The following is a 12,358-nucleotide window of genomic DNA, read 5'->3' as shown; positions in this document are numbered from 1 at the left end:
GCCACAAACTTCAATTCTAAGTTTCTTCTCACATCAGTTCTTATGGCATATCTTCAGCACAGATACATGGTCTTCAGTTCATGCTCATGTTTCTTTATCAAGCCCCACTTCAATTCCTTTCAGCCTGTGGCAAACAGTTAGTTTCCTCTTAAATATATCACAGAATTAACAGAATCCTTACAGTGTGGAAACAGGCTATTCAGCCAAGTCCATACTGACTCTCCAAATAGCATCCCATCCAATCCCTGTAATGCTGCATTTCCTGTGGCTAATCCACCTAACCGACACATTTTTGGACCGTGAGAGGAGACCTGAGCGCCCAGAGGAACCCCACGCAGACAGAGGGAGAACAACTCTGTGGAGTTTGCACAATCATCTGAGGGTGGAATCAAACCCGGGTTCCTGGTGCTGTGAGGCAGCAGTGCGAACCACTGAGCCACTCACAAATGAAAGTATCCATTAGCCGCTCTATATCTTAATTATTTGCATCAAATACTCCTGGCAGCACCAAGTTTCACTGCCAAACTAACCAATTATTTTGTTTCTCACTGTTTTAATTTTTCTATTGTCATTTCTAATCAAGTCTATTTTGATTTTTCTGCTTTTTAAAAAAAACACAAAGCTCGAGTCCACGGTTCAATACTTTATACGAAAACTGCATTGGCTTCATACACAAGACTGAAGTGGTTTAAAACTAAAATTTTCTTCGATTCTCCTTCTCAATCATTTCACTCCCAGCAATTATCAATGTTTGGTCATCAGAGACGTAATTCCAAAAAAAAAATGCCTTTGGAGAATAATATAGCATTGATGATGATTATTCAGCTCAAGGCATGTTGTTGTTTATTCTTCTGTCAGTCCATCAAGTTCCTCCCCGTACAGTAGTATCAGGTGAATAACTAATGAAGAATTTCAGCATTAAGTGTCAGGAACAGCAGTCTGCTCACATTAAACAAAAAGAAGATTAGTTCCACATCAATTGCTACTAATGACAATCAAATCAAGTGGTTAAACTCCAACCTTCAACTGTGCAAACACGTGCCTTCCATGACATCTTAGCGAATGCTCCTGCCTTCACTGCTGTGCACAGATCAAAGGTACTGCACGTTTTGCATGAGAGAACATAATGAGCCCATTAGGGTTGCCATCTATGCACACAGGGCCTCAAAAAGGTGTTAACCACTGCCAGCCTTTTTATGTCACTATATCTCCAACCTGACAGCTCGCAAATCAGCAATCCAAAACTAGTGCAAAAGTCATTATTCAATTACATGAAGATAAAAAGTGCAACTTTATATAATAAAACAAAGAACTGCACATGCTGGAGATCTGAAACACACCAAAACATAAATTGCGGGAGAAACTCAGCAGGTCCGGCAGCATCTGTTGAGGGAGAAAACAGAGTTAATGTTGAGTCCAGTGACCAGTTTTGTTTTTCAGCTTTGCCCTTCTTCACTTCCACAACCTGCTCCAGCCTACAAACTTCAGAGACTGCTGTCTCTCTTTGCAAACCACAATTGCCGTCACTCCATGTTGACAATCATACCTTCAAGTGCCTAGACCCCAAGGTTTAGATTTCCTTTCTCTCCTCCTTAAAGACACTCATTGAAGCCTAGCTCTCTGATCAAGCTTTTTGGTCACCTGATATCTTCTGTGATTTGGTGTCAATTTTTTTTTTGATAATTGTTGTTGTGAAGCCACCTTTGTGTTACCACCTGTGTTGACGGTGACATAGGAAGGTAAATTGTTCATTTGATGCAGCAAAGCCCAAATGCAATAAAGATACCTACTACAAGTTCATGCTCTATTTTTCTATCTGGCTCCTGGTTTATATTTTGGCCATAAACAACCAAATATCCAAAAGCATTATGCTGACAGGGAATAAACACAGCATCTGCAACAACAAATAGAACAATTAACTTCCTTTGCTCAGGCTGTGTCTGACAACAAGACTTGATTTCAAATTGGCTGCTCAAAGCTTTTCCATGAATAAAAATCTAAGCTTTTGTGAACTAAATTTTCTTTCAGTGAAATAAAATGCAACATGCCCTCGCTACTTATGGAGTGGGGTCCAGTCACTATCCCCTATGAGGTGGCTAATGAGGAGGGAGTTTCAGTCGGACAGAAATGCCTTCTTTGGCTGGTTTCACAGATCAGCTTTTGGCCTGTTCGGAAGTTTATCCTCCAAGGTGTCTCTGCACGTGCAGTCACAATTCAGGGAAAATAAAAGGAAGAGGACCAACACCTGTGAGATCAGACAGTATACTCAGATCCCACGTGCTCTCAAAGTCCTAGAGATGTACAGCACAGAAACAGACCCATTGGTCCAACTCGTCCATGCTGACCAGATATCCTAAATTATTCTCGTCCCACTTCACAGTATTTGACCCACATCCATCTAAACCCTTCCTATTCATATACCCATCCAGATGCCTTTTAAATGTTGTAATTCTACCAGGCTTCACACTTAGAGTCATACAGTCATAGAGATGTACAGCATGGAAACAGACCCTTCGGTCCAACCCATCCATGCCGACCAGATATCCCAACCCAATCTAGTCCCACCTGCCAGCACCCGGCCCATATCCCTCCAAACCCTTCCTATTCATATACCCATCCAAATGCCTCTTAGATGATGCAATTGTACCAGCCTCCACCACATCCTCTGGCAGCTCATTCCATATACGTACCACCCTCTGCATGAAAAAGTTGCCCCTTAGGTCTCTTTTATATCTTTCCCCTCTCACGCTAAACCTATGCCATCTCGTTCTGGACTCCCCGACTCCAGGGAAAAGACTTTGCCTATTTATCCTATCCATGCCCCTTATAATTTTGTAAACGTCTATAAAGGTCACCTCTCTGACAGCTCATTTCATACATGGACCACCCTCTGTGTGAAAATGTTGCCACCCTTCAGGTCCCTCTTAAATCTTTTCCCTTCATCCTAAACCTATGCTCTCTCGTTCTGCACTCCCCCATCGCAGGGAAAAGACCTTGGTTATTTACCCTACCCATGCCCCTCATGATTTTATAAACCTCTATAGAGTCACTTCTCGGCCTCTGACGCTCCAGGGAAAACAATCCCAGCCTTTTCAGCCTCTCCCTATATCTCAAACGCTCCAATCCTGGCACCATCCTTATAAATCTTTTCTGAACCCTTTCAAGTTTAACAACATATTTCCTACAGCAGGGAGACCAGAACTGAAGGCTGCATTTCAAAGGTGGCCTAACCAATGGATGCTGCCTGACCTACTTTGCTTTTTCCAGCACCTCATTTTTTTGACTGTAACCAAGGTCCTGTACACCCTTGATGTAAAAGTTTCCACAGACAGTATTTGGAACAGGAGCAGAGTTCACCTCAGTGTCCAGATCAATATTCATCCCTCAATCGTTATCACAAAAGCAGCTTCGGTCATCATCATACTTTGACAGAGTTCACTTTATGCGAACTGGAGACTTCATTTCCTACAGTACAACAATAGCTACATTCCAAAAATACCTAGTTTGGGATTGATCAAGATTCAGAATGGTACTATACAGAAGTACATGCAGAATATGCCCGAGAGCATAACACTGATAGTAGAGCAAGAATACTAATGAATGGGATTGAGAAAGAGAGGAAAAGCAGCAAATTACATTTATATCAAGCCTTTCAGGATCAGCTCAATGATGAGCACCATCACAATCACCATAGGGGCTTGGCAGGATTGACAAGGAGAGGTCGTTTCCCCTTGTCACAGAGTCTAGATCAGAAACCATCATCTCAGAATTGAGGGGCCATCCATTTAAGCACGTGGAATTATTTTTCAGCTGAGACTGTCGAGGCTGAGTATATTTAAGGCTGAGATACACAGATTGTTGACCAAAGAAGGAATCCAGGGTTATGGGGAAAAGGCAAGAAATGTTGGCCAGGATTTAAGGGATGGAGCCTGTGTTCTTCTTAAAAAGTAGTGGCCTTGGTTTCTTTTACGTTCACGTTAATAAAGGTGGATGGGGACTCAGCTTAACTTCTTAACTAAAAGTTGGATTCTTTGACAGTGCAACCCTGTCACTCAGTAATGCAACCTTGATTTTTGTGCTCAGGTCCTAGAGTTGGACTTGAATCCAAAACTTTCTGACTTGAGGAGAGTGTGCTACCAGCTTGATTATAGCTGACAAAGTAAAAAATAGAATGGGTCGGTAAGCATGAGAGTGTGAGAGACTTGTAAGGACAGGAAGAAGAGAAAAAAAACTAAGAAGCAGCAAAAGAAAGGGATGGGGTGACACACTTACAAATTGAGCAAGGAGGCGGGGCAGAAATACAAAATAAAGGAAGAAGAAAAGCAAAAAAAGGAGGCAGAAAGGAGTGAAGAGACACATTTTGGCAAGAACTGGTCAACTCAGCTTCTCTGTATTGACCATGATACAAAATAGTAGCATATGATTGCTCTAATGACCAATGTGAACTGACTGTCAAAATCTAAACTTGAATGATCAACCATTGGCTCCTAGCACTCATTAGCACATCACTGAAGATCCAACATGAGAGATTCATATGCATCCTAACCCCAAGTTGCCAAAAAGAAATTGGAGGGTTTCCTTCTTCCTTGTATTTTAAAAAGGGAGGATAAAGAAGAAAATAAAACAAGGCCAGTCCAATGCCAGCACCTCCCATTGATGTATTTGAGGAGAATACCACAGATTAAAACCTTCTGACAACCAAACATGCTGGCCAAGTGCCAACAGCAATTGGACAGAATAAAGAAACTCAACTTCTTTCAGAAGCTGACTTAGATCTACAGTTTGCTTTCCAAAAACACATCGTTTGACAGTTTTGCCCTCTTATCATTCTGGAGATAAACAGTCTGAGCTTGTTTACGTGGATACGGCATCCATGTGCTGAATGCTTTTGACCAGCAAGGTTGAAGCAAACCCCAGATCTCAATGGAAACAGAGATGATTTGACCATCAAAACACATTTGTTTATCAGTTTAAAAATAAGTCTAATTAAAAGTGTTTTGCAAACCAACTAAAAGGAAAGATTAAGTTAACTGAGAATCAAGGGTAGACCACACAATTTTACTCAACCTCAGAGCCCTACTCATTGCTCTAAGCTCATGCTGCACCCAAGACAGGAATTTCAGTCATTGAGAAAGAGACAAATGTGCCTCCTTCATACCATTTGATTCAGATAGGTGCACAAGTGAAACCATGTTTAATTGCAATGCTCACTGGAACTGGACGAAGCTAATTAGGTCTTCAAGTCTATTTCTTATCCAAGCAAATCGTGGCTAATCTCCAAGTCAGGTCGATCAGACAGTCTTTGCTCCACAAGACTGAGGATTTTAATCAGAGAATTTGCTGCCAGTCTCAGTTTTTCCAATTGTCGAATTACCTTCCCCAGTTGGAGGAATGTTTTTGAAAAGATAGAGAGCAAGTGCGAGGGACAGAGAGAGGGAGAGCTGCAGAGACAGAGAGAGAGAGAGAGAGAGACAGACAGACAGAAAAGAATATTCCAGATTCTTCCACCTGGTATGTGATTAAGTCCTGCCTGACCTTGTCCCTGGCTGCACTCTAATTGCACACTCCACGTTTGGGACACCCCTACCTGCTCATTCTACCATTTGCTCCAACTATAAAAATTGACCATTAGCCTTCAACAGTAAAAAGCAATTTCCAAACATGTGAACAGCTACCCAAAATGCACTGTTCCAAGGTTCACAGCACATGATGACAGTGTCACTCTCTCATGATCTCGGGGTTGGTTGACATGGCTTAAAAATGGACTTAACTTGCATCATACTGGATAGCAGAGTGGTTTCAGGGGCTGAGAGGCCTCCTCTCTTTCAAAATTTTAATAAATTTCAATTAATATATTGCCAGTTGCTATCATTTGTTCCTTAGTGGTCTTCTTGTTCATTTTAATGATCGTTTCCATGTTTGCAGTGAGAAATGGTACCCTGAACTAAGGTCCCTCAAAGAAGACGGTGATGAGAACATCACCAAAATGCCAAATTGCAGTTTGCATAACTGCAGCAACAAATACAATGAAAGAAAGACACAAGGTGAGGAACCGGGCAATAAAGTCCCATGGTTTACAGCAGGCAGATTTAGTCCATTGTGAGCTCAGATGAAAGACACTTACTCTCACTTATATTTGGGTAAGCCATGCAGTACATAGATAGGGTTGATAAGCACGCCACAGAACAGTCTCCATCATTACACAGATAGATATGTTCTTGAGTATCAAAGGGATCAAGGGTTATGGGGAGAAAGCGGGAGAATAAGGTTGAGAAACTCGCCAGCCGTGATTGAATGGTGGAGCAGACTCGATGGGCTGAATGGCCTAATTTCTGCTCCTATGTCTTATGGTCTTAATACATGCAAAATAATAACATCTTGAAAACAAGCACAGAGACCAGAGAAACAAAACCAGCCATACAGGTCAGGGCTCACACTACTCTCATGTGTTTCTGGAAAAACAATTCAAATCTTCTTCATTGAAAATATTGAAACATTCCTTTTTCCCTTGTGTAGTTAATTAGCTTCCCCCTTTTATGCTCAACTCACCTTAGTCACTTGTTGAGGTAGCAAGTTTCACACTCTAACCATTCGATGTATCAACAGGTTTCCTTTCTGGATTTATTTGCTGTATTTAAGGTTCCTCGTGTTGGTCTCCCCATTCTACAAAAAGCAAGAAGGCCTTCCCTACACCAAACTTATCGCAACCTCAAAATGATCTCCTCTCAGTTTTCTCTTCATTTTCCAAAGAAACTGCCCTGATACAGCACCATACACAATTGCAGGGAGAATTCCAAAATGCACAGGAAGAGGAAAAGCAGCAGTTTGCACACAGAAAATTCCCACAAGTGAGCAACGTGACATGGATCAGATCCTCTTTTTAGCAAAGTTGAACGGGGATAAATATTGGTCCGGTCACCTGGACAGAATGCCCCACTCCTCTGATATTCTTCAAAACAGTGCTTTGGAATCTTCCACATGCACGAGAAAAGGAAAGATGTGATCCCAGTAGCAGATCTTGTCACAAATTTTTCAGTATTGTACTCAAGGCTCTAAATTTGGATTAAATCCATAAACTTTGAAGAGATCAAATTGCTCCTGACTGAACCCAGGTGGCTATTTTATTGACAGGAAACCATTTTACCTACCTAACAGTGATTACACATTTTTTTAAAAAGTCATCTTTGGTTATATGACAAGTACATCATTGTCTGTGAATTAGCTGGAGGTTTTGACGGACACTGTTAAATGGAATTGTTTCTACATCTCACCCTTGCTCATATGAAACCACAGATTTGTGGTTGCTACATGGCACCCTCAAGGTGACTAACAAGGGTAAAATCAGATTCTGACTGTACTCAGGAACTAAATGTTCATTGGTTAGTGTGTAATCTGAACCAAAAATGAATGCTTATTTGGACACTTTTTTTTAAAGAAAGAGAATTATTAGAAACCAAAGTAGTAGGTTAACTCTGAAGTCAGATTTAATTTGAAACATAAATCTATTGAATTATCTATCTCCAAGAAGCACTGCAGAAATTCATCAAAGATCCTCAGACAATATCTTCTAAACCCACAACCATTTCCGTCTGGAAGGACAAGGGCAACAGATACATGGGAACACCATCACCTGCACATTCCCCTCCAAGCCACTCACCATCCTGACTTGGAAATATATCGCCGTTCCTTCACGGTAGCTGGGTCAAAATCCTGAAATTCCCTCCCTAAGGGCATTGTGGGTCGACCAACAGCAGGTGGACAGCAGAGGTTAAAGAAGGCACCTCGCCCCCACCTTCTCATGGGGCAACTAGCGATGCCCACAACCCACAAAAAGATTAAATTCAAAAATCCTTGTTTCACTCTCCACTGAATCTGCCAGAACTTCTGAGTTTCTCCATCAAAAACAGAGTGCGCTGATGAAGATCTGATGTAAGTGTCACAGACTCAAAATGGTAACTGTTTTTCTCTCTACAGAAGCTGCCAGACCTGCATTTCTCCAGCACGCTTCTCAAGGGCCTTTAAACCTGGTTCTGCTATTCTGTAGGATTATGACGACTTTGCTATCTCAACTCAATTCTTCAACTTATTTCCACATCGCTCAAATTGTTAACAAGTACGGAAATCTAGAAGAGAAACAGAAATTGCTGCAGAAACAGGGAGTGTGCTTGGGGCAGTTTTAGGGAGGCGGAGAAAGCGAGTGAAGAGTAGAATGGAAATCCTATCAGAGAGAGGAGCGAAAAGGGAACAGACTGCAACAACTTCCTCCTTTATGCACCACCTATTCCTGCCTACCATCAAACCTGAAGAAGGGTCACTGGACCTGAAATGTTAACTCTGCTTTCTCTCTCGATACATGCTGCCACACTTGCTGAGCTCCTGCAGCAATTTCTGTTTTGTTGATAAAGTTATTGACTATGTGCCAACTATTCTCCAAGTTAGAGAATTTTGAATATTCACAACTTTAAGTGATGAATGGTCTATCCAACTCAGCTCCAAACGCCCAGTTCCCTGTCCAAGATCATTAATGTAGTCGGAGACTCTCCAGTCAGGGAAAACCACCTTTCAGCATCTAACTTGCCAAGCAGACTCAAAATTACATACATTTCAATAACATCATCTCCATCTGTTCTTCTAAACTCCAATTTAAAACAAAAAGAACATGTCTTTTTTTAAAAAAGCAAATGTAATTAGCATGAGGAGGGTGGGTGGCTGAATATGGTTAGTCCAAGTACAGTGTATTCTTATTTAGACTCGCTTCATCAATCTATTTAACATCGATTGTCTGCACAAGATTAGAAGCAGACTGATGGTTAACATGAGGAGGACATGGAGAAGGGAAGAGAAAAACAAACTAAAATTCGTATTCTCTTTCTGACAAGGCAACAAAATGCTTACACTGTAGCTCATTAAACTTCACATGAATTAGAGACAGATGAGCAGGCCATTCAGCCCATCAAGTCTACTCCATCATTCAATACAATCATGGCTGATCTTGAGATACAACTTTGTCATAGTTCCTAGATTTCCAAGAGAAATCACAACCTTTAATATAATCAGCTCTGGAGCACAGAGCATCCACGGGCCTCTGGGTTACAGAATTCTAAAAATTCACACTCATTTGATTGAAGCAATTTCTCAGGTCAGTTTAAAATGACTGATCCCTTTTCCTGAAATTGTCTCTGTGTTATGTGCTCCCAGCCAGGGGTTGGTTAGCTTGGTTGCCTGGACAGCTGGTTTGAAATGCAAGGTAATGCCACAGTGTGGGTTCAATTCCCACACTGACTGAGGTTACCATGAAGGCCTCTCCTCCTCAATCTCTCCCCTTGCCTGAGGTTTGGTGACCCTCAGCTTAAACCATCAATTATCTGCCTCATGGAAGAGTGGCCTTTGGTGACTTTACTCTCCAGCGAGGTAATTCCCAGAACATTGCCTGGGTTTGCAGATTAATAGTCTGACCATAATACCACAAGGCCATCGCCTACCCCTGTCATTCTTCTGAACACCAGAGGATGAAGGCCCAAATTTACTCCGCCTCTTATACAGCAACACGCTCATCTTGGGGATAAATCTAGTCAACCCTCATTGAGCCACCTCTAATGCAAGTAAATAAACCATTCCTTTCACATGAAGGCACACAATATTCCAATACACTTTCACAGACCTAGAATTGCTTGCACCATGTTTCCTTATGTTGGTTATACATAAAGCTTGGAAACAAAAACAGTCCCAAACATATCACCATTATAACTGCCAAACTATTTTTTGCCGACCTGATTGAAAATGAATGCCACTTCACACCAGGAAACCTCCGTGCTCCAAGACAGGCAATACTGACAAAGCCAACATTGATTACCTGCCCTCAAGAAAAAATAGAAAGGAGGAGCATGAGCAGGCCAATTGGCCCTTCCAGCCTGCTCCACCATTCAATATGATCATGGCTGATCATCCAACTCAGTCCCCTGTTCCTGCTTTTACCCCACCGCCTTCGATCCCTTTAGACTCCAGGGGGTGCAAACACACTGCTACAATGGTGAACCAACTGTAGATGTCGGAAGGGTTCATCTTCCGTTGTTGCAAAGGGACCAAAGTCTACCCATAGAAAATTGAACCTATCTTATTGTTTCTGATGGGATGTGGTCATCAGCACTGACCTGGGCCACTGGATTACTCTTCCAGCATCTTTACCAGTACGCCACCATCTCTCCAAATAAAACGTCAGCACAGAATTTGTGCTCACATTTTGAGACATGAGCTAAGAACCTTCTGACCTCAAGGTAACTTGGGTGAGTGGACACTGTAACACTCTTATATGACAAAAAAAGATTTGATTTCTCAAAAGAAATAATTTTCAATCTTGACATACCTTCTTTGAAAGCAACGAATCACATTGTCAGATGTTCCAAGATAGAGTTTCCACAGTGATGCAGGATGAGGGGTTAGCGAGGCCATAATGCACACAGCAGGCTAGTCACAGGCTGTCTCAGCTCCTTGCTACATTTCGAAGTCACAGCACTGTCTCCTGCAGTATCACGCTGCTTTAAATAACTGCTTTGCCTCTTGCTGTAGCTCCACACAAACTGCTACTGGGATTTGATTGGCAAATTTATGCTTTCAAATTAGGTCATGTGATGCAAGTTATAATTTATCACTTATGCTTAGAATGTTTCCAATGAAGCAGAGCACAGTACCCGGCAATGGCAGCACAAGAATCATTTGGCATGACTTACACACACACAATTTTAGAAAAATAATTGCATTTTGTTTACAGCACTCATGACCTCAGCACCCAGAAGGAGCTTACTCAAAATGTAGTCAAAGATGGAATACAACAAACTCCCAAAAACAACAACCTGATCGTGACTCATCAATCAGTTTACCATCGGTTTCCTTTTTTCCTTTCATGGGAAATGGCTGTCACTGGCAATGCCAGCCTTTGTTGTTCATTTCCAATTGCTCTTTAAATCTTGATGCTTGCTGTGCCATTTCAAGAGGGCAGTTAAGGGTCAACCAAAGTACTGCAAATCTGGAGATAGAGGTGGACCTGTTCAGGCAAAGATGGCAGAGTTCCTTCTCTAAAGGACATGAGTGTACCAGAAGGGTTCTCTGAACAATTGATGATCTGAGGCTCTGACTGAGACTGGACTGATTGCATTTAATTTCCATCAGATGATGAGACTTGTAGCCATGTTCCCACAACACTGGCCCTGGATCGCTTATTCAGTACTTTGACACCAGACTGACTCTACAGTTGAGCATCAAGTCGTGGTCAGAATACCAATACTCTGCTGCCCTTCAAACTTGCCATGGGTTCTTTAAAGACCACCTGAGGGGGCAGATAGGGTTCTGCCTCACCAGAATACCATGGCTTCTGACTGTGCAACACTCTCTCAGGAATACACAGAGACATGACCTTCAAATCTTGTGCTCAAATCTGGAGTCAACCCTCAACACATACGACATGTTTGAAAATGAAACATTTTACATGAAAGGTGCAGATTAAGCAAAATGTAGGACATAAAAAGGGATTAAACTGCAGTTTCTAAATCCAAAAATGCAACCCCAAACCCACTTAATTATTTCATGCTGCAAAGCTATTTCAGACGTAACCGCCAGGGTTGGTGACTCCACTCTGGATGAAGTGCTCCAATCTGGCAAATGTGTTACAGTCCTGGGAGTGGGACATGTTTGCGCACTTTTATAACTTCTGAAAAGCAAAATGCCAGCTCCCCCGAAGGAAGATGCACTCAGGGCGGCACGGTGCTCAGTGGTTAGCACTGTTGCCTCACAGTACCAGTGCCAGTGCCCCTGGTTCAATTTCACTCTTGGGTGACTGTGTGCATGGAGTTTGCACATTCTCCTCGTGTCCGTGTGGGTTTCCTCTGGGTGCTCTGGTTTCCTCTCACATCCAAAAATTAGGGTGGTCTGGCCATACTAAATGGCACATCGTGTTCAGCAATGTAAAGGTTAGATGGGTTAGCCATGGGAAATGCAGGGTCATAGAGACAGGGTAGGAGGGTGGGTCTGAGTGAGATGCTTTTCAGAGGGTTGGTGTGGACTCGATGGACCGAATGGCCTGCTTCCACACTGTTGGGATTCTACGATCTCTATAGAAACGAAACAAGCCAGACCACTGCAAGTTTCAACTGGAGGTAGTGGTGAAGTTACATAACTTTCATTCTGAAAATGACTTACACATGATAAATTCTTTGACAGTAGGAGTTCATTGAAAAGGCTCATTTGAAGATGCAAGCAGAAAACATGAGGGGCTAGACGAGGGAAGAAATATGGAGGGATAACAGGAAACATGATTAAAAGATTTGGATTTTGATGAAACCATTTGTGTAAGAGATAGGCGGAC

At 42.1% G+C, this 12,358-nt stretch overlaps 1 protein-coding gene across 6 annotated transcripts in view; it reads right to left on the bottom strand.

Annotated features, from left to right (window-relative positions):
- Window positions 1-12,358, bottom strand: part of gpsm1b (G protein signaling modulator 1b) — a 222,873-nt gene that overhangs the window by 160,450 nt on the left and 50,065 nt on the right. Inside the window, exon 1 of one of the 6 annotated variants that reach the window (XM_043720508.1) lies at window positions 10,364-10,563. The exons of the other annotated variants lie outside the window; for them this stretch is intronic. Coding sequence (XP_043576443.1) covers window positions 10,364-10,449 — 86 coding nt within the window. The 5' untranslated portion in view covers window positions 10,450-10,563. Of the gene's footprint in view, window positions 1-10,363; window positions 10,564-12,358 lie in introns of those variants that run through there. 6 annotated transcript variants of the gene reach the window in all.

This window comes from Chiloscyllium plagiosum, chromosome 30, assembly GCF_004010195.1.
Source record: "Chiloscyllium plagiosum isolate BGI_BamShark_2017 chromosome 30, ASM401019v2, whole genome shotgun sequence".
Classification (NCBI taxonomy): domain Eukaryota; kingdom Metazoa; phylum Chordata; class Chondrichthyes; order Orectolobiformes; family Hemiscylliidae; genus Chiloscyllium; species Chiloscyllium plagiosum.
This window is presented reverse-complemented; position numbering and strand designations above follow the sequence as displayed.